This window comes from Pleurodeles waltl, chromosome 2_2 (assembly GCF_031143425.1).
Source record: "Pleurodeles waltl isolate 20211129_DDA chromosome 2_2, aPleWal1.hap1.20221129, whole genome shotgun sequence".
Classification (NCBI taxonomy): domain Eukaryota; kingdom Metazoa; phylum Chordata; class Amphibia; order Caudata; family Salamandridae; genus Pleurodeles; species Pleurodeles waltl.
Window position 1 is genome coordinate 200946035 of NC_090439.1, and position 23037 is coordinate 200969071.

A 23037-nucleotide genomic window follows, 5' to 3' on the forward strand; every position below is an offset into this window, starting at 1 on the left:
TTCCTTTGTCTGGTTTCGCACCAGAGCGGGGACTGGGAGTCCCTAAACCGGTGTAGACTGGCTTATGCAAGGAGGGCACCATCTGTGCCCTTCAAAGCATTCCAGAGGCTGGGGGAGGCTACCCCTCCCAAGCCTGTAACACCCATTTCCAAAGGGAGAGGGTGTAACACCCTCCTCCCAAAGGAAATGCTTTGTTCTGCCTTCCTGGGACTGAGCTGCTCAGACCCCAGGAGGGCAGAACCCGGTCTGTGAGGTGGCAGCAGCTGTATCTGCAGTGCAAGCCTCAGAGAGCTGGTTTGGCAGTACTGAGAGTCCATGGGGGAGCCCCCAGGATGCATGGATTTGGCTCCTCAATACCAGATTAGGAATGGAGGGGACAATTCCATGGTCTTAGACACCTTACATGGGCAGATCGGAGTTACCATTGTGAAGCTACATATAGGTATTGACCTATATGTAGTGCACGTGTGTAATGGTGTCCCCGCAATCACAAAGTCCCGGGAAATGGCCCTGAACTATGTGGGGCACCTTTGCTAGTGCAAGGGGGCCCTCACACTTCGCAGCTTTGCACCAAACATTCAGCAAGTGACGGTTAGACACATAGGTGACTTATAAGTTACTTAAGTGCAGTGAAAATGGCTGTGAAATAGTGTGTCCACTATTTCATGCAGGCTGCAATGGCAGGCCTGTGCAAGGTTTTGTCTGAGCTCCCTATTAGTGGCAAAAGAAATCCTCAACCCATATGGATGTCCTGGAACACCAATGCCCTGGGTACCTAGGTACCATATACTAGGGACTTATAAGGGGGTTCCAGAGTGCCAATTGAAATTGGTAATGGAAGTCACTAGCCTATAGTGACAAATTTAAAAGCAGAGAGAGAGCATAAGCACCGAGGTTCTGGTTAGCAGAGCCTCAGTGACACAGTCAAGCACTATACAAAACACACACATTAGGCCATAAACTATGAGCACTGGGGTCCTGACCAGCAGGATCCCAGTGATATAAGCAAAGACATACTGACATACAGGTAAAATTGGGGGTAACATGCCAAGAAAGATGCTACTTTCCTGCAAATGGTCCGCACTTAATCGTGCCCTCCTGGCACATGGGGGCACCAACTACAGCGATCCCACAGGCTAAGGCCCATACTGTACAGGAACCCAGTGATAGCCACTACAGCACTCACACACCAAGGCGAAGGGTCAGGTGGACAGCTGCTCCAACAGTCCCATCAGGACCAGGCATCTCACACTGGGGTCTACTGGACAGGATCAGAGATGGGCCACGCTCCCTCTAGGAACTCTGCTCCTCCTCAAAGGGCTCTCTGGTTGTAGTACGTAAGCAGGCAGAAGGCTGGTGCTCCAGGCTGAGGACAAGCCGTCTTGCTGGGTGATGTCCTCTCACCCAGCAGGGAGATGGGCTAATCTAGGCCAGAGTCCTGGTTCCAGCAGCAAGAATTAATGGCCATTATCCCTCTTCTGATGAGATTATGCTTTTCAACAAAGGATGGGCTCATAAACCCACCTTTATTGGTCCAAATCGAGACAAATGCTATTTAGTGTTTGACCTTTTAACTTCATGTTGGGGGGTGTCGCCTACTTTGAAGTGTTCTTTCCCCTGCACTGTCTTGGTCAAAGGGATAGTCTGCCACATCAGGAGTGGTTCCAATTCTGAGTGACCTACAAAACAGGCCAAGGGAGCTACCAGGGATTACACCAGACGGTCAGCCTGCACTGAAATATGCCCCATAAAGTTCAAAGGTCTAGGCCTACCTCTCTATTAGATGTTCTTTTAGTGCCAACCTGATCAATCCCACCTTTGATGTGCAGAGAGGAAGCTCTGCTCCTCTGGGTATGACCCATCCTAGCCCTCAGGAACGTCAGTAACACACATATCCTGTCTTGGCGTTGCAGTCCTCACCTCTCCAGTCTCTGCAGGCCTTGTGCTTCCGCAACGGAACCCACAGAACTCCATGTTCTTTACCATCCAGAAGCACACACATGCAACCCAGCACGAAACATATGACCTGCCCCAGTACGCACACACAGTATCACATGCCTTGTGCGCCGTTCCCTGTCCAAATAGACTGCATTACTGTGAGAAAAACCTAGGTCATGGGGCAAACAAATGATCAGTGATTACCCATAACCAACAATCAATACCAGGGATCCAGACATCCATGTAGAAGAAGCACTCAGGATAAGGGTACATGTCTATCGTCAGAAAAGGGACTATTCTGCCGCAACACTACTTCTCTTAAAAGTCTACAGAAATAGTGCATCAGGGAGGACAAACCAAAGCAGGAATGAATGGATAATAAAAGCAAGAAACATTTGATTTTACTAAATTATGGACAGCGAAAGGACTTAAATGTTATAAGCAGAAGGTATGGTGACTGGTTTATGAACAATCAAAGTGAAGAGGTCAGAACGATCAACTTTACTGAAAAACGTGATCAGTGATCCTAGTTTTTGCAGTCAGATTACACCATATTGTAACGCAACAGGGGATAGGAATTGGAAAGTGATTTATTTTATTTCAACCATCACCCTAAAAAAGAAATCAAAACAACCGACAAACTGTGTCAAAGATGACAAAACTAGAATATCTACATGTCAAAAGCCCAAACCATCTTTTAATAACGCATAATCACCTAAAACAGTACGTTGGTGGGACAGAATATTCTTCTAAATAACTTGACAGTTGCAGAGTTAAATTCTATTGAGTCAGTTTGCACAAGTACTGATAAAGTTTCTCTTGAAAGGCCTTAGGGGAAAATAGGTCTTTGACTCTATCTTTTCCTGCAGCCCCCATTGACTTCCTTAAAGAAGGGTCTTCCACAAATTTTTTCATTGCTTCACAGAATTCTGATGGACTAGGATCACATAAAAATCCTGTCGTATTATTAACAACAGATTCCAGCGGCCCCCCAGAATTAACTGCAATAACTGGACATTCCATATACATTGCCTCTACAGGAACTATGCCAAAGTGCTCATTGCTAGGGGTGTAAAGGACACATGTACTTCTTGTTAGAAGAGCCACTTTTTGTTCATCTGAAAATGATCTAAGGAAAGTAACATTATTCTCCATTTTCCATTGAGTAGCAGCATTTTTCAATTCTTTATAATATTCCACATTCTCCAAAATGCGTTCATCATATCCACCAGCTACAATTAGATGAAATCGTTCCAACTCATCAGCATTGAGCCTTGATAGCAGATTGTGGAATGCTTCTAATGCAAGAAGTATATTTTTTTTCCTTTCGTATCGGTTGATTGAGAGAAACAAAAACTGTACTTTGTTGTGAACCATACCTTCAAGGTTTGCAGAAACTATGGAATCAAAATTGCTGGAATTCAATGAGGGATAAAGTACATCTGGATTTATGTACGATAAAGACTTAAATGTGTTCTTGAAAACATTTGCTGTGAATTTACTGTTGACAAGTATACAATCTGCCATGCCCGTTGTTTTCTCTTCTAGCCAATCAATTGGAGCTCTGTATAACCTCTTGAGCAAGGACTGCCTTTGAGTGAGGAGTTGGTCTGGAAAGTGACAGTAAAATAGTACCTTCTTTGGTCTTCTGGAAAGTTTGAGGAATGGAATACATGCAGACACCTAGAGAGAATAAAAATGTAATATGAATTAATTATAGCAGTGGTATGTTCTTCAAACATGACTGAAGAAAAAAAAATCATTTAAATTCTACAGGAAAATGTGAAAGGCATTTTCCTATTGTTCTTTTTGGTATGCCACCTTCACAAGTTGTCTTTACCACGTCTGAGCATTCCCACTCAGGTAAGTGCATAGTATAGTGTAGGTTTTTACTTTTGCCACATAGCTTTTTCAAAGCAGTACTTTAGCACACAGGTATTTTATTTTTTTTAAATAACATATTTGGCTATTTTTAAATAAAGGTTTTAGGGGTCGGTTGAGGTAAAGGGAGGTACAGATGAATTTAGGGGTGCATAGCAGTAAAGGAAGGTAAGGATTTTTAGAGTTCTGGGAGGGCAAAACTAAACTCACAAGAAAAGTGGCTCTCCCTTAACGCCACCCAAAATGTATCTATCGTCGTGAATAAGGCCAGATATGGCTGAAACGCATTGATGTTTTGTTCTGCAATGTTGCATCAATAAAAATGTTCACAATGCCCAGGAGTGCCGCCCTTGTTTTCCTTGAATCAGTGGATAACAAGCTCTAAGAATATATATGGAAAATGTCACTTACCCAGAGTACATCTGTTCGTGACATGTTCCGCTGCAGATTCACATGCTATGCATAGTCTGCCATCTAGCGTTGGGCTTGGAGTGTTACAAGTTGTTTTTCTTCGAAGAAGTGTTTGAGTCACGGGATCGAGTGACTCCTCCTCTTCGGCTCCATTGCGCATGGGCATCGACTCCATGTTAGATTGTTTTCCTGCAGAGGGTAAGGTAAGAGTGACAGAGTATAAAGAAAAGAGATGTGCATGCAAATGGAATATACATATGTACATATGAACAAGTGAATGTTGAACTTAAACGGCTACAGGCTCCCGGGGAGGTGGGAGGGTGCATGTGAATCTGCAGCGGAACATGCCACGAACAGATGTACACTGGGTAAGTGACATTTTCCGTTCGATGGCATGTGTAGCTGCAGATACACATGCTATGCATACACTACAAAGCAGTTTTACCTCCCATAAAAGTGGTGGTTAGCCTGTAGGAGTTGAAATTGTTTGAAATAATGTTCTTAGTACAGCTTGACCCACTGTGGCTTGCTGTGTTACTAACACATCTACACAGTAATGCTTGGTAAATGTATGTGGTGTTGACCAAGTAGCTGTTTACAAATTTCGGCCATTGGTATATTTCTGAACAAAGCCATTGTAGCCCCTTTTTTGCGTGTGGAATGTGCTTTAGGTGTAACTAAGAGCTGCCTTTTAGCTTTAAGGTAACATGTTTGGATGCATTTTACTATCCATCTTGCTAAACCTTGTTTTGAAATAGGGTTACCAGTATGTGGGTTTTGGAACACCACAAATAACTTTTGTTTTCCTAAATGATTTTGTTCTACCTATGTAGTAATACATTAAGGCTCTTTTAATATCTAATGTATGCAGGGCTCTTTCTGCTACAGAGTCTGGCTGTGGGAAGAAGACTGGTAGTTCCACTGTTTTATTGATATGAAACGGTGATATAACGTTTGGGAGACACTTAGGGTTAGTTCGAAGTACAACTTTATGTTTGTGTACTTGTATGAACGGTTCTTGAATTGTGAAAGCTTGGATTTCACTGACTCTTCTTAATGAAGTAATTGCGACTAGGAAGGCAACTTTGCATGTTAGGTACTGAATCTGACATGAGTGCATAGGTTCAAATGGTAGACCCATAAGTCGTTTGAGCACTATGTTTAGATTCCACAAAGGCACTGGAGGCGTTCTAGGTGGAATGATGTGTTTTAATCCTTCCATGAAGGCTTTGATAACAGGAACTCTAAATAAAGAGCTGTGTTGTATATTTTGCAAGTACGCAGAGATTGCAGTGAGAAGTATTTTTATGGATGAAAAAGCTAAGTTTGCTTTTTGCAAATGAAGCCAATAACATACAATGTCTTGTATTAAAGCTGAAAGAGGGGTAATTTGTTTAGATTGACAGTAATACACAAATCTTTTCCATTTGTTGGCATAGCACTGCCTGGTAGTGGGTTTTCTTGCTTGTTTAATTCATTTCATACATTCAGTTGGTAGTTGTATATAGCCAAATTCTATGACTTCGGGAGCCAAATCGCTAGATTGAATATGTTGGGATTTGGATGCCTGATCGGTTGGTTTCGTGTCAACAGATCTGGTCTGTTTGGGAGTTTGATACGTGGTACTATTGACAGGTCGAATAGTGTTGTATAGAAGGGTTGACGCTATGAGTACGAGTATGAGTTTGAGCTTGTTTTGACGTAGTTTGTTGACTAGAAATGGAATGAGCGGGAGACGGGGAAAAGCGTAAGCAAATATCCCTGACCAATTCATCCATAGAGCATTGCCCTTGGATAGGGGATGTGGGTATCTGGATGCGAAGTTTTGGCATTTTGCGTTTTCGCTGGTGGCAAATAGATCTATGTCTGGTGTTCCCCAGTAGTGAAAGTATAGTTGAAGCACTTGAGGGTGAATCTCCCACTCGTGTGTTTGTTGATGATCTCGGCTGAGAACATCTGCCAATTAGTTGTATATCCCTGGAATGTATCGTGCTACCAGGTGAATCTTGTTGTGGATTGCCCATTGCCAACTTTTGTGGGCTAGGAGGGAGAGTTGGGATGAATGGCTCCCTCCCTGTTTGTTTAGGTAATACACTGTTGTCATGTTGTTTGTTTTGATCAGGATGTTCTTGTGAGTGAGAAGAGGCTGAAATTCTAGCAATTCTAAGTGATTTGTGTGTAACTGTTTGTGTTTTGCGTCCCACTGCCCTTGAATGTTGTGATTTTTTAGGTGCGCCCCCCAGCCAATCATTGATGCATCTGTTTTAAGTATGGTCTGAGGCCCGGGGTCTTGAAATGGCCGCCCTTTGTTTAGGTTTGTGGAATTCCACCAATGACGTGATATGCATGTTTGGCAGTCTATCAACACTAGATCGTGAAGTTGACCCTGTGCCTGTGACCATTGCTGTGCAAGGCACTGTTGTAAAGGCTGCATGTTTAGTCTTGCATGTGGAACAATGGCGATACAGGATGCCATCATGCCTAACAGTTTCATGACGAATTTGACAGTGTGCTTTTGGGCTGGCTGTATTTGTGCAATATATTGTGAAATGCTTGTATTCTTTGTGGACTTGGGCTTGCAAGCGCTGTTTGCGTATTTAGTGTGGCTCCTAAATACTTTTGAATTTGCGTAGGTTGGAGGTGTGATTTTTGGTAGTTTATGGAGAACCCTAGGTGGTATGGTTTTGACACCGAAGACTGTTGGATTTTATTAGCCAATCGTTGATATATGGGAAGACATGAATGTGTTGCCTTCTTAGGTAGGCTGCAACTACTGCCAGGCATTTTGTGAACGGGAACTGTTGTTATTCCGAAGGGTAACACTTTGAACTGATAATGCTTTCCTTGAATCACAAAACGGAGATATTTCCTATGCGCTGGATGGATGGGTATGTGAAAATACACATCTTTGAGGTCTAATGTCATGAAATTGTGCTGTTGAAGTAGTGGGACAACATCCTGTATTGTTACCATGTGAAAGTGTTCTGACAGGGTGTAAAGATTGAGGGTTCTGAGATCTAATACTGGCCTTAAGGTTTCGCCTTTTTTGGGAATGAGGAAATACAGTGAGTAAACTCATGTTCCTAGCTGATTTTGTGGCACTGGCTCTATTGCTTGTTTGAGTAATAGAGATTTTACTTCCTCCTGCAACAGGGCGATATGTTTTGTGGAGAGATTGTGTGGTTTTGGTGGAATATTTGGTGGAGTTTGTGCCAATTCTATGCAATAGCCTTTGCGGATAATTGATAATACCCAGTTGTCTGTGGTGATGGGTAGCCAATTGTTGTGGAACCTTTGCAGTCTCCCCCCCCCCACAGGTGAGGTGTGAATTGGGAAGTGATGGATCAAGTCACTGCTTTGACTGTTGTGAGGCTTGTTTTGTAGACTGATATTTTCCCCTGCCTCTGGGGTACTAGCCTCTGTAAGTGCTTTTGAAACCACTTCTTTGATATTGAGGTTGGTAGGCCGACTTTGTTTGTGATGTGGATGCCTCAGGTGTTTGGGTTCTAAAACCATCTCTGTATTGGGGCTTACGAAAGGATCCCCTGTACTGTGTTGTATACAAAGCACCCATGGCTTTAGCTGTGTTCGAATCTTTTTCCATTTTTTCAACAGCCGTGCATACCTCCGGGCCAAAAAGCGGTTTTTGGTTAAACAGCATATTAAGAACAGCCTTTTGTATTTCAGGCTTAAATCCCGAAGACCTAAGCCATGCGCGTTTTCTTATGGTGACAGCAGTGTTGATTGTTCTAGCTGCTGAGTCTGCAGAGTCTAGGGCTGACCTGATCGGATCTGATTGTGTGTGATAGCTTGCCCTTCCTCAACTATTTGTTGAGCCCTTTTCAGTTGTTCTTTGGGGAGATGTTGTATTATGTCCTTCATCTCCTCCCAGTGTGCTCTATCATATCTAGCCAACAATGCCTGGAAGTTGGCTATCCTCCACTGGTTAGCTGCCTGAGATGCCACCCTTTTGCCCGCAGCATCAAACTTTCTGCTCTCCTTGTCTGGTGGGGGTGCATTCCCCTGATGACTGAGTTTGCTCTTTTTATGGCTGCGCTTACCACTACACAGTCCGGAGGAAATTGTTGTGTGATACAGGAGGTAGGTGGCTTATATTTTTTCTCCACCCTAGGAGTAATTATTCTAGTCTTAACTGGCTCCTTGAATATTTGGTCTGCATGCTTTAACATGCCTGGGAGCATGGGAAGCGACTGATGGGTGGTATGTGTAGAAAAGAGTGTATTAAAAAGGAAGTCATCCTCTAACGGCTCAGTGTGCATGGCAACATTGTGATAGGATGGCGCCCTAGCTATGACCTGGGTGTAGCATGTACTATCCTCTGGTGGTGATGGTTTAGAGGGATGGCAGTCTGGGTTGTTATCTGGAATGGGATCTGGATAATAAAGATCCCATGGATCCACATTGTCGTGCTGAAAATCAAATTAATGTAGAGGAGATTGCACAGGTGTGGGACTAGTAAGGGGAGAGAAGTAAATGAGGAGAGTGAGGAGGAGACTGAGGAGGAGAAAACTGAGGAGGTGGAGGTTTGTCTTTGATTTTTGGCACTTTAGCTGGTGGCTGAGTAGTGTCCAATTCTTCCTGAAAGGCTAATTTCCTCTTAGGCTTTAGAGGAGGTGCTGTTATAATTCTGCCAGTGTCTTTGTTGATGTAAATCCTGGCTTGACTTTCATCTATTGCCTCCATTTGTAAGTGTTCCTCAGTCATTTTATGGCTTTGAGTGCTTGCGAAAGTCCATGTTACTCCCTATATAAATTGGCCTTTTAGGCTCTGAAGCTGGTTTTTTCGGTATGGAAAGGCTCGGGTGGATGATGGCCTCGGCTCTGAAAACGATTTGAGGTTTCGACTCGAAGGATTGATGCTTGGTGGACTCTGAGACAGAGCCTCGGCTCGAGTCCAAAGGCTTGGCTGGTGGAGCCTTTTTCGTTGCCGAAGTTGTGGGTTGGTCACCAAAGTTCTTTTTACGGGTCGAGCCATGGCCTTCCAGCAGTGGCGTTCCCAAGGCCTTATGTTGGGCTTGGCTGGGACGGGGCAGGGGCAGGCGTACTCATGTGCTGTCCTGCTGTGACCAGTCTGTCCCCCTCGGACTCCTGCTCGGAGTCGGATCCTTGAACGGAGACAGCTGTGTGCATCATCTCCTCCTCCTCGACGTTGAGACGTTCGGTGCTTTTGGATGCCATCTCGAGTCCCGGGCTCTTCTGTCTCAGAGCGTTTTCTTCAAACAGAAGGATCTGCAGGACTCACAATTTTCTTCCCGATGGTCTGGGGAAAGAGAGATTACAGACAAGATGTTTGTCTGTGTAGGGAAATTTTGCGTGGCACCGAGGACAAAAGCGGAATGGGGTCCGGTCCATGAGGCTTCCACGGGGTCGGCCCGACCAGGCCCAAGCTGGGCGCAGGCGCCCCGAAGGCCGAGTAAAGATGTTTGACCCGACGGTACCGAAGTGTCGACTGAGATGGTACGCGATTGAAACAATACTGACGAGAATTAAAGAGTTTTAAAACTTTTTGGACTCGAACTATCAGAGCGAAAAGAAACACGTCCAAACCCGATGGCGGAAAGAAAACAATCTAACATGGAGTCGATGCCCATGCGCAATGGAGCCGAAGAGGAGGAGTCACTCGATCCTGTGACTCGAAAACACTTCTTCGAAGAAAAACAACTTGTAATACTCCGAGCCCAACACTAGATGGCAGACTATGCATAGCATGTGTATCTGCAGCTACACATGACATCGAACATACATAAACACACACACACAAAATGTGTGATAAAGACACAATGTATAACAATGTTTTGTAAAAGTCAACACATTGCATTACATTCGTGGTAAAGGCATGCACTTGTAAAGTTGTACATCTGGGTGTTTGTCACGAACTACTTTTTGCATTTGTGTACCCGAATATTACTCAAACTAAGGAGGATGCGACTTTTCATGAAGAAAATGTAATTTAAAAACATATTTTTAATACCTCCTTCTTTCCTCTTTCGGTACAAATAAGTATTAAAGTGGCGAAATAGATGAATGTTTCAGTCATAAGTATGTATATATCAGAGTTTTGTATAGCTACTTTAATACCTTTAGTAAAGAAATAGATCCATAAGTAATTAAAGGCAAGTAAATGAAAGTTTTTCTAGCTAGCTCTATGGAAAGTTTCAATTATATCACGGAGAAGGAAGAGAGGATTATGCTACCTCCTTTATTTCACTCCATCAACTATCACCCAAACTAACTTTACCTTAACCCCTTGGCTGCCAGGCCTTTTCCCCTCCTGTGCCGAGCCTTTTTTGGGCTATTTGGGCTTAGGCCCTCATAACCTTTTGTCCACATAAGCTTCCCACACCAAATATGCGTCCTTTTTTTCCCAACATCCTAGGGATTCTAGGGGTACCCAGAGTTTGTGGGTTCCCCTGAAGGAGACCAAGAAATTAGCCAAAATACAGCAAAGATTTCGTTTTTTTTTTTTTTAAATGGGAAAGAAGGGCTGCAGAAGAAGGCTTGTGGTTTTTTCCCTGAAAATAGCATCAACAAAGGGTTTGCGGTGCTAAAATCACCATCTTCCCAGCTTTGAGGAAGAGGCAGACTAATCAAAAAACCAAATTTTTGGCATTTTACTGGGACATAACCCATTTTTATACTATTTTTTGTGCTTTGAGCCTCCTTCCAGTTAGTGACAGCAATGGGTGTGAAACCAATGCTGGATCCCAGAAAGCTAAACATTTCTGAAAAGTAGACAACATTCTGAATTCGGCAAGGGGTTATTTGTGTAGATCCTACAAGAGTTTCCTACAGAAAATAGCAGCTGAAATAAAAAACAAATTGAAATTGAGGTGAAAAAAACAGACTCTTCTGGTTGTGGGGATATATAGGGCTTGTAGGTTCATCAACAACTCTGGGTACACAGAGCCAATAAAGGAGCTGCACCTTGCAACGGGTATTCATTGTATACCGGGTATACAGCAATTAATTTGGTGAAATATAAAAAGTGAGAAATAGGTATCAAGAAAACCTTTCTATTTCCAAAATGGGCACAAGATAAGGCATTGAGAAGCAGTGGTTATTTGCACATCTCCGAATTCCGTGGTGCCCATACTAGCATGTGAGTTACAGGGCATTTCTCAAATAGATGTCTTTTTTACACACTGTCTTACATTTGGAAGGAAAGATTTTAGAGAAAGACAAGGGGCAATGACAGTTGTTTTGCTATTCTGTGCTCCCCCAATAAAAATGTCACCTCACTTGCGTGGGTAGGCCTGATGCTCGCAACAGGAAACGCATCATGGACACATCACATTTTTACATTGAAATCGGACAGGTTTTTTGCAAAGTGCCTAACTGTAGATTTTGGCCTCTAGCTCAGCCGGCACCTAAGGAAGCCTACTAAACCTGTGCATTTTTGAAAACTAGACACCTAGGGAATTCCAAGATGGGGTGACTTGTGGGGCTCTCACCAGGTTCTGTTACCCAGAATCCTTTGCAAACCTCAGAATTTGGCAAAAAAAACGCTTTTCTCTCTCATTTCAGTGACAGAAAGTTCTGGAATCTGAGAGGAGCCACAAATTTCCTTCCACCCAGCATTCCCCAAAGTCTCCCGATAAAAATGGTGCTTCACTTTTGTAGGTAGGCCTAGTGCTCGTGACAGGAAATGTCCCAAAACACTATGTGGACACATCAAAATACAAAACTTCCTGTTTTTTGTGGGGAGGCACCTGCGTTTTTTGCCCTGGGCTCAGCAGCCATCTAAGGAAACCTACCAAACCCAGACATTTCTGAAAACTAGACACACGAGCAAAAAAACAAAAATCACATTTTCCCTACATTTCTGTGTGGGATCACCGCACAGGGACAAATTTCCTACCACCCAACGTTCCCCTCAGTCTCCCGGTAAAAATAATACCTCACTTGTGTAGGTGGGCCAAGTGCTTGTGACAGGGAAGAGTCTAAAACACGTTGAAATTCAGGGGGAACCAAAGCGTGTCCAAAGGAGCAGTTTGAAAAAAAACATTTCTAGGCTGACAAGCGGGGAAGAATTTTTATCGGTATGGATGAGACTATACTGTACTGAGTGGTAGGAATTTTATGGATTCCTGCAGATTCCGGAAGGTTCCATCACAAAAATGTGGGAAAAATGTGTGATTTTCTGCAAAGTTGGAGGTTTGCAGGGCATTGTGAGTAAGAAAATGGTGTGGTTGCATGCGAAGCACACCACCCTGGAATCACCCAGATGTTTAGTTTTCAGATGTGTCTAGGGCTTTTGTATTTTTCTACATGGCAGCGTCCCAAAGTCAATTAAGTGCAGCCCTCACCATTCCAAGTGGGACGATTTTGAGAGTTAGCCAAGCTCTAATGGCCCAAATGTAAAACCAAAACCCAAAATAATCAAATGTCCTCTTGCTTGCCGTGGGATAAGATGTTTTAGTGTGCAGAGGGAGAGCTGAAAGACTGATACCCCGTTTAGTTGGAGTGGGGGCATAACCAGTCCCATACTGCTTGGTAGTCACCTCCCCACTATTTTTTTTTAATTAATTTTTTTATTCCCTGGCTTCTAGTAAACTTTCTGCCACCCGGGGTGTGGATTGGGGGTAATTGCCCTATCTGCCCACGGGTGGGCAGAACAACTTTGGCCCAATTTATTTATATGGCCATACCCCCACCCTTTTATTTTGAAGAAAAACATTTTTTTCTCTGGTGGGCTTTCTGCCCCACTTGGGGGCAGATGGCATTCCAAAATAGGCCAACCTGCCCCCAAGGGGGGCAGATATGGCCAACAGTAATGTGCCCCCATGGGGAGTGACCATTGCCCAAGGGGCTGCCCCCCCACCAAACAAAACACACACATACACACACAACAATCCCTGGTGCCTAAGTGATTACTGTCCCGAGGGGAGCAGAAATGGCCTAAAATAACATTTGTCCCCCCTCCAGGGGAGGGACCCTTGCCTAAGGGGTTGCTCCCTTTGCGTCAAATTGGCGGAAAAAAAAAGAAGAAAAAAATCACTGGTGCCTTGTGGTTTCTGCCCCCCAAGTGGGGCAGAAATGTCCTAAATACAATTTGCTCCCCAGAGGAGCGACCCTTGCCTAAGGGGTCGCTCCCCATCTGCAAAACAAAACAAAAAACAAAAAATCCCTGGTGCCTAATGGTGTCTGCCCCCCTCGGCCTAACAACAATAGGCCTTGAAAATAATTGCCCACCTCCCAATTTCCTTTTTGCAAATAATCCCTGGTGTCTAGTGGGCATTTCAGCAGCCAGATCACTTCACGATCTGGCTGCTGAAATGCTCTGAGAGACTTCAAAGGGAAGGAAATTCCGAATGAGGCTCTTTTTTCTTTTGCGTAGCTGTCTATGTAAGTTGCAGTCTCTTGTATGTTTAATGTACATTCATGTTTTTGAGAAGAACTCTTTATTGTGGTCCTGATGAAACGCCACTTGATCCTTTAGGACAGCTGAGGCGTGAAACATGTCGATCTTCTAGTTAGGGTGAGAGCCAGTGTCCTCGATACCCCTTTCGGTTAGAGTTTAGGTACATTACTTTCCTTATATTCCCCTTGTTTTTTATCTTGTCCGAGGCCCACATTCTCAATTAAATTTGATTTTGGGTGGTTCTCGAGTCAATTTTATCTCTAGTTCTCTCTGTTCTGTATATCAGGTCTGATTCCTCTCCTACGGACTTTTGAGGCATGCTTACAATAAAAAATCTCCGGCACAGAGCCCCCTCGCAGGGGCCCGTCAGGCATTGCAGCGACAGCCCAACGAGTAGCAGACCCAATGATAAGCACGACATCCAATGGATGTGTGAGGGTTCTAGCTTCTAAATTAGAAGTGCCTATGCTTCTTTCCTTCCATCTTTCAGGAACTGTGTGCTAATTTTTATTGTTGATTAATGTTTAGGAAGACAGCACACTGGACCTGGTCTAAATTTCCCCTCTCCCTCTTTTTTTATGTAGATTTGCACTGTGAAAATAAACATACCATTATATCTAATCACAATGCTCGACTGTCCATAACAGTCCTTTGTTGCTTTCTATTACTCTCTTTCTTCCTACCACAAGCGCCAATCGAAACATTCCAGATATTCCTGTTACAATTTTCATTACCAGAAAATAAAAAGAAAGTGTCATCATCTCTATTACATGGTCTGTTGCCAACTTAATGTAAATGTACAAAGCACAGCAAACGTTATGCAAAACAACAACGTTGTAACATAGAAAACCATAGAAATTCACCAGTTATAGTTAGTCGTCTCAAGTGACTAACTCATGACGTTTTGCCTCTTCCCTCCACTTTTTGCCGAATTAATTTTTGTTGGTTTTTGGACTCTAGGCACTTTATCACTGCTAACCAGTGCTAAAGTGCTTGTGCTGTCTGCTTAAAAACATAGCGACAATGGTTTATACACAAATGGCATATTTAATTTCCACACAAATCCCTAGTAAAGGTAAACTACCTGTGCCTAGGACTGCTAAATTAAATGCTACTAGTAGGGTCTGCAGCACTGTTTTTCAAACCCACTTCAGTAGCACTTCAAAACATCTCAGGCCTGACGTTACACAGAGTCTCTGTGGGCAATTTTAAACTTATGGTAAAGTTGGATTTTAAATTGCAGTTCTGAAAATGCAACTTTTAGAAAGTTGGCATTTTCTTATTTTAGACATTTGGTGCCTACTACCTGACCCCCAATACACATCTGGGTTGGGCTGACAGGTAGTCTTGTGCATTCCCTCTAGGCAACTACACACAAAGGCAGCTTAGGTGTGTCTGATAGACAATCAAGATCCTGGTGGGCCATCCTGGGCAGGAGGGCTGAAAGGGGCTTAACACACTTGAACAGGTAGTGTCCTGGCCTCTCACAAAGAGCTGCATACTCCCCTATTGTGTGTCTGGAGCCAGGGCTGTGCACTTCAAAGACCTTTCTTTAAAGTCTCCCATCTTCAAAGGCGCAACTGGGCATAAGTACTGGACCAATGATACCACCACGACAGTACACTTCTGGACCTGTCGATACTCTGCCAGGAAGAACTGCTGTGCTGCTACAAGGACTGCAACTCTACTGTTCTTCTACAAGGACTGCATCTCTGCTGAGCAGCTACTCTGCTGGACTCCTGCTTTGCCGACCCGACCTGCTACCCTTTGCCTGGGAATGAGAAAGTCTGGACCTGCATTCCAGCACCAAAGTGACTCCAAGGGCTTTCTGGTTTGCCTCCTGTTTTCTGACATCTCGGGGACAGACAAGACTTCGAACTCACCTGCTACAGGCCTTGGACCAGTCTTCAACCAGATCCTGATTCCCAAGAGGTGCTTTTCCAGTCCTGGGCCCTTGGAAGTGTTCTTTGGCTCTTAAAATCAAGCTCTTGGGGTCTTCACAACCAGGCCAGCTCGGACCCCGGAACTGCACTGCTCACCCGAAGAATCAGCATGAGCCACCACAAGTTTGTCTTTTTGCACAGTATCGCTGTCCGCGAAAGTGATGCTCCAGTGGTCCAGTCTGCAACGCCAACACTTAGTACCCGTAGACCACCACCGACGCTCTCTGTGATCACGGCACACTTACTCCTGGCATACAGGACTCTTGGCCCAATTCTTGAAAAGGGAAAACTTCAGCTGGACTTACCTGGGACTGTATCCGACCGGCACTCCATTGTGGTCAGCCAGAACTTTTGGATTTAACCCAGTCTAGCAGGGCCAGGTGACTCCGGTTGGCGCTTTCGGCTTTTAAGCACTATAATGCATTTTAATCTCGAAAAATTCATATCTGCTTCTACTTATTGGATTTTTGTCCATTAAATTAAGCTCTATTTCTTTAACCTGGTGACAATTATTTTTGTGTGGTGTTTTCACTGTTGAAGTGTTGCACAAATACTTTACACATTGGCTCTTAAGTTAAACCTGCCTACTCTGTACCAAGCTACCAGAGGGTGTGCACAGGTTAACTGAGGGTGTTTGTACCTTACCGTGACTAAGACCATGGTTCCTGCTTGAACTGGGTGCATACCTCTGCCAACCAGAAACCCAATTTCTAACACTCATTGAGTCCAAATGCATAGCTACTCTCAACTGCTGCCATTTACCACAAAATGCAGATATCTGTATTTAAATTCTTAAGTTAAAAACCATGAAATAGTCATAGAAATGTACTACAGCTTGATTGTACCTCAGTGAGTCTGAATGACAGCCTTACAGGAGCTCTTTCCTTAAGTCTGTACACCCACAGAAGTTGTACAGTTCAGTTGTTTTAACAATGGAGATTAATACTGACTAGGCTTTTGTGATGTATGAAAGGCGTTCACTGTGCAATTTTAGGGACTTGCAATATTTGTGAATCCCTAAAAATTGCTACTCCGAATAGGGAATCGCTAAACAAATGTATCAAACATTTGCCAATTGCAAATACTTGCATAAAAAACATTTAGCACATGCAATTTACCACAAACTTAAACCAGGTGGTAAGCAGGTGCAACCTATGAAAATAGCTCCAGAACGCATCTGCATTTTCCACAATGGCTACTCTGTACACCATGATGAGGATCCTACAGGTTAGCAGAGAAGAAGAGACCGGAGCGCATTTTTAGAATTTGCATTTCCATGTTTTATCAGAGGGAGGAGGACATCTTTCAGAAGTATTGATTAAATGTTAACCTCATTTTATATTTAATCTCTGAAGTTCATCCTCAACTACAGTGACGCTTGCATGTCCAATTCAGTTCCCACCCACATGCAAGTGTTATGTTCCATGCACCTCTTCCAGGGTGTGTTAGCTACAGCAGGAAGGGTTTCCCAAAGTACGCTTTCATGTATTGTTTCAATCATTTCTGGATGCAATGTTCATGAAAAAGTTAATAAATATATTTCAAATTTCCAAACAAAGCACAGGAATTGCAGCTTACCAAATTAAAATGTTATAAGTTAGCCTAATTCCCACATGTCATAGGCTGCACTGATGGGACACATTTCACTATGTCCGCCATCAAAGAATGCATACATCTTTAGAAATCGTAAGAATACTCATGTATTAAACACGTATTATCATTACTGGTACAATGGTTTTTGCCGGCAGTACGCAATTCTTTCATATTTCACCATAGTTAATTTTACACACAGCTCCTTGGTGGTGACTTTGGTGGAGGAAATTTAGGTAAATAATTATAGCTCTCTGTCGTATATAGTAGAGATGTTTAGATAAAACTGTCACTACATCATTTTTTAATGCGTCATTGTAGGAGACTGTCGTATGCTTTGCCCTTGTTTATTTTTACACCTTACTTGAATCCTGCTTCTGCACGTAAACACCACTACAATGCTGCACATAAAAAAATACAAAAAACAAGAAATGTGATAGAGAGTACTTTTGGGCTGCTGAAGAGTTGCCTTAGAGGTCTATAAAGGAGCGGTGGAGCACTACAATGCAGACAAAAAACCTGCTGCAAAATGGTTGTTTCATGTGCTATGCTCCACAACATTGCCACATCTATGGGCATACCCCTCACCCCGTCAGATTCAGAGTCAGATGAAGAGCATCAGCCAATCCCACCACATCAACCTACAGATTAATCAAGGGCAACAGAAGCAGGGAACAATGTGCAGAGATTACAATCTATTTTTAAGATAAGGGGAAAAAAACAACAAAAGACCACACATTTATGACTGTATTTGTCCATGATCTTAATTATTATCTTAACTTCAGGTAAAGTATTTTTTCCATTGTCAAAACACAACACTTATTTTTTCTCAACAGACTTAGATGCAGAATACCAGACAGAAAAACACAAAAGGGGGCGGGGAGGTCTAAGGGGGTGGAAAGGAGAATGTGAAAGACAGAAAAAGAGGGACCTAGGGAGAAGGCAAGGATAAACAAGCATAGGTAAAGCCAATAGGTCTCACCTAGAGCTATTGGCTTTGCCAATATGTTTTAGCCAAGTGGTACTACAATGTAGCTGCGCTCAGCTGCTGTTCAGCCTGGCCAAACGTTAGTGGAGTAAAGGAGAGTGGAGTGACCTAAAGCGGAGTGGAGGGCTTTGGGAGTAGTATAGGGTGGTGTAGAGTAGAACTGAGTGATGTGGAGTGACAGAGTGTAGTAGTGTAGAGTGTTGTGGAGCATTGTGGAGGGAGTAGTGTTGGACAGTGGAAGGGCATAGAGTGGAGTGGCTGAGTGGAATTGGGTGTTGTACAGCAAGTGGCAGACAGACGTGGGGTAGAGTGGAGTGGCAGAGGGTGTTGAGTGGAGTAAAGTGTTGTAGAGCGAGAGCGGAGCAGATGGTCATAGAGTGGCGTAGTGTAGGAGAAAGGAATGGCATATAGTGGAGTAGTTTTGTAGAGCAGCTAAGGGGTGTAGAGTGGAGTAGAAGAGATCAGAGTAGGGTATTGTAGAATAGAGGGGAGTAAAGTGGAATGGAGTGGCGTAGAGGGAGCTGCATAGAGCGTCAGAGTGGACTAGTGTAATGGAGTCGCAATGAGAGGCGTAGAGTTTAGTTGAGTAGAGCATAAGAGTGGCGTATCATTGGAGTGTTGTAGAAAGGACTAGAGTGAAGTAGTATAAAGTACAGTGGTGCAGAGTAGATTGGCGTACAGCATATTGGTTTTGAGTAAAATGGTGTATAGTCCACTGCCGTAAAGTGCAGTGACACATAGCTGTGGTGCAGTGTAGATTGTAGTGGCGTAGAGTGGAGGGCCCAGAGTGGAGTAGAACGGGATAGAGTAGGCTGTTACAGAGTAGAGTGAAGTGGCACACAGTAGAGTGGGGTGAGCACGCAAGAGTAGAGAGGTGTAATGTGATATAGAGTGCATTGGCATGAAGTGGGGCAGAATAGTGTGGCGTAGAGTGTAGTGGCGTACAGTGATTTGGCATAGTGCAGCAGAGTTGAGTGGTGGAGAGTAGAGTGCAGTGGCTTAGAGTAGACTGGCACTGAGTTCAGTAGGGAGAGTGCAGTCTTGCAATGGGTCAATGTGCAGTGGCAGAGAGTAGCATGGTGCAGAGTAGAGAGGCATAAAGTGAAATGACAGAGTGCAGTGCCAGAGTGCAGTGGTGAACAGTAGGTTAAACTAGCATGGTGGCATAGAGTGTACAGTAGAGTGTAGTGGTGCAGAGAAGAATGTTGTGGTGTAGAGTGTAGCTGCACAGAGTATAGCGGCAATCAGTGTAGTGCAGTACAGTAAGGGCACAGAGTGCAGTAGAATAGAGTGGCGTAGAGTTTAATGGTGAAGAGTGGCAGAGTAAAATGACAGAGTAGAGTGGTGTAAAGTGCAGAGGTGGAGAGAAGATTGGCATAGAGGGCAGCAGCGTAAAGTAGACTGAGGGGCACAGGGTAGATTACAGTGGCACAGAGTGGAATGGCACAGAGTGGAACCGATTGGTGTAGAGTGCAGTTATGTTTTATGGTAGAGTGCAGTAGTGTACAGGAGATTAGAGTGGCTTAGAGTGGATCGGTGTGGAGTGCAGTAGTAAAGAGTGCAGTGGTGCAATGTAGAGTAGTGTGGGCTAGAGAGAATTGGCCTCAAGTGGTATAGAGAAGAGTCAAGTGGAGTTGTGCAGAGCAGAGTGCAGCAACACAGTGTGGAGTGTCAGTCTGTAGAGTGCATTGGTAAGAAGTGGTGCAGAGTACAGTGGAGTAGGGTAAGGCAAAGTGGAGTATAAATGGTGTTGAAGCCATACAGACAGACCTCTTCAATTGAAATGACCATTACGTTTGCACAGACAGTTTTAAGGATATAAGTATACAGCACACAAACAATGTGTGGAAATGTCATCACCTAGTGTATTGATTTGTTTTGATCATATTAAAATATTTGCATCCACCACACTTCAGAATTACCAAAAATGTTCTTCATTTGTGAGTTTCTGAAATATCTGCACAGTTCATTTACAGCATTTAAATTTTGTTTGAGCCGGAAACAAACAACATTGTAAAGCATGCCCAAGTAGCTAGCATGATTGTCAAATAAGTCCTCTTATTTTGCTGTCAGATAAAGTAAAATAAACACCAAGCTTCCTGGAAGACATAATGTGACTTTTGACCCTTGTCTTTCTATGCACAGCTAATGTGACAAGATAAGAAGATTTAAAGATCTATTTACAGAAATTCAGTACTGGTAGAAGAATACAGTAAATAGGGTTTGGGCAAGGGAAGGGATGAACTCAAGCTGGACAGCCTAAAATAAATAAAGCCAGCAAACAGAAAGCAAGCAAATGTGAGTTACGAACTTACAAAGCCAATGGTAAGCAATGGGTGAAATGCATTGCCAGGGAAGATTTCAGAACGTCAGCAAGAGGTCATCAGCAAACCAGACGCAGTGCTGTAATCTGAAAATTAAAAACCACTCTTCCTCTACCCACGACTGCTTAAATGTATCTATTGGTTTCTGTGCAATATGTAGTTTTAAAACTGCTGTTTTCTTCTACCCGCGACAGGTTACATTTCTTTCCTGGTTTTCCTCTATACTGTGCTAAGGCCTCTAGAAGGAACATCCCCCATTTCCCTTTGCAGGCTAAAAGGGCAAAATACACTCCAGAGGCTAACCAGAGTGTGTTTAAGAGACTGCTTAATCTGCTTTGTGGTTTAAATTGTGTTTAGAAAATGAATGTGAACCAGAGAAAAACAAAGAACCTTCCTGGTTCCGGTTTTTATTAAATATTTAGATCTTACATCGAGATGTACAGTATATAAAACAATTCAATACAAATTCATAAAAGAGCTAAAAAAAAAATTACGTTTCCCACACAATAATTAATTCATCAGATAATTTAACAAATCCTGTCAATGCATGACCGATGTTAAAGATCAGAGTTTTGCAAAGCTTGACAGATCTGGTAAAATTACATCTGTTGATTACAACAAGGATTCCAGGGTGGGGGTGGGGCAACTGGCTCTCAGGTTTTGAGTGGAGCAGCCACATCACCAAATCATTGTTTTGAGTCACCTGATGATGCTTTCCATCCGGTTGGGATGAGAAGGCTTGCTCCGAAGAACCAGGCTCAAGCTCCTGGGAACCAAGGAGGTACACTGTTCAGAGTTGAAGTACCCAAATTGTCTCTAGGGGTCGTGGAAACCCAGAAATGAGGTTATATATTGGCTGAGAGTCCAGCGGAAATGCCTTTCTGTTATCCGTGCAGATATTGTGGTGATGGATCGACACTGTCAGCCCGGATCCAAATATGACATTATTTCCATTCGCTCTGTAATAATCTTATTGACTTTGAATTGCGTACTTGCTATCTCAGAGTCTCTATTGGAGTTGGTATTAGACTTAAATCCTCTCCACCCTCCGCAAATTTACCTATAAATTATGTAAATGCAAATGGCAGGAAGGCTGATATTAGTCGTAAATGTGCTCGGACTTCGACAAGAAATAACTTGCACCTTCCACAAGGTATTGACTGAGTACCCACCGATTCCAATTTAATAGGTTCTACTTGGGGCCAGGTGGGTAGGCCAGGGGTGCTTAATAATTCTGTTGGTCATGGGGAAGCCCAGTGTCTTGACTCCAATTTGGCAACTTCCAACTGGGGTTCGGCGGATAGGCCTGGGGTGTCTATAGAGTCTGATGACTACGGGGAAGTTCAATGCTTTGAGCCTAGTGATGTGGGAATTAGAGCCGAACTTTCTATCAGGTCTTGGAATTTGGCTGGGCAGGGTAGGAAATTGTTGGATCCTGATTGGGCCAATTATATAAACAAGCAGGATATATGCTTATTCCAGGAAACTTGGTCTCTGGACCCTGTTGCCTTGGATGGGTTTCTAGCTTACCAATTGATGGCCTTACCGGCGGATGGAAATATTGGTCATTCCAAGGGAGGCTTATTGATATTGCTTAATAAGAGGTTAGAGTGCAGTCTCTAGATATTAAAAAACGACTCCCCGGATCTACTAGATGTACAGCTTGTATTCAACAGAGGCTTTAAGATTGTGATAATCAATGTTTACGAAAGGTCAGTGTCGCGGGGACAGGAGTCACAGACCATAATTCAGCTATCTGAATACTTAGATACTCTGCCCCCCAATATTAAGGTAGTAGTTGCAGGGGACATGGACTGCACATTTGAACCCTCCTATTTAAGTAGTGATTTAGTAGATGAGGAGGAGGAGGAGCAATGGGGTATTCCTTATTTGGTTAATTAGCAACTTTGTAGTCGTTCTTGCGTGGCCTTACAGTTGACATTATTGTGTCTTAAGTATGGTCTAAGGGCCTGTAATGGCCGTACGCCCTCGGATTCAAATATTGCATCTACCTTTAAACGAGGTAAATCATCCAGTGTTATTGATTACTTGTTATTGGATGTTAGGTTATGGCCAACGTTGGAGGATATGAAGGTGGAATTCTGTCATGATAGTGATTAGAACCCCTTGCTTATCACTCTACATAGCGCTGAATTTAGGATGTTTTTGAATATTCATCTCATACTGTTGTCCCTGAGCCACAACTGAATAATAGTTGGAACCGTGTCAGTTGGCCAAAAGTTCTCTCAAGCCCATATACGATCAGGGAGATCTATAAATTGTTTACAGGTGTTATGGCGGATTATGAGGGACATGAGGTTGCCGATATTCCAATCCTTACCATCCATGAGATATTGATACATAAGCTGCAAAACTTTTTTTTGTCTTTTTTTTTTTTTTAAACAAAAGAACACCCATCAAGTAATTTGATCATTTACCAAAAAAGAGAGAATGGTTCAATTAGGATTGTTCAAAGGCCAAACATTTATTGAAACTAGCTATCGTGTCCCACTCTCAGGGGCGATCAGAACAGCAAGATTAGCCTATTATAAAGTTGTAGCACAGGCAAAGAAAAGTCGGG

At 43.3% G+C, this 23037-nt stretch overlaps 1 protein-coding gene across 1 annotated transcript in view; it reads right to left on the reverse strand.

Annotated features, from left to right (window-relative positions):
* Window positions 1-2510: 2510 nt before the first annotated feature.
* The window catches only part of ALG2 (ALG2 alpha-1,3/1,6-mannosyltransferase), a 66279-nt gene continuing 45752 nt past the window's right edge, over window positions 2511-23037 (reverse strand). The window contains exon 2 of the mRNA XM_069219629.1: window positions 2511-3621. Coding sequence (XP_069075730.1) covers window positions 2719-3621 — 903 coding nt within the window. The 3' untranslated portion in view covers window positions 2511-2718. The remainder of the gene's footprint in view (window positions 3622-23037) is intronic.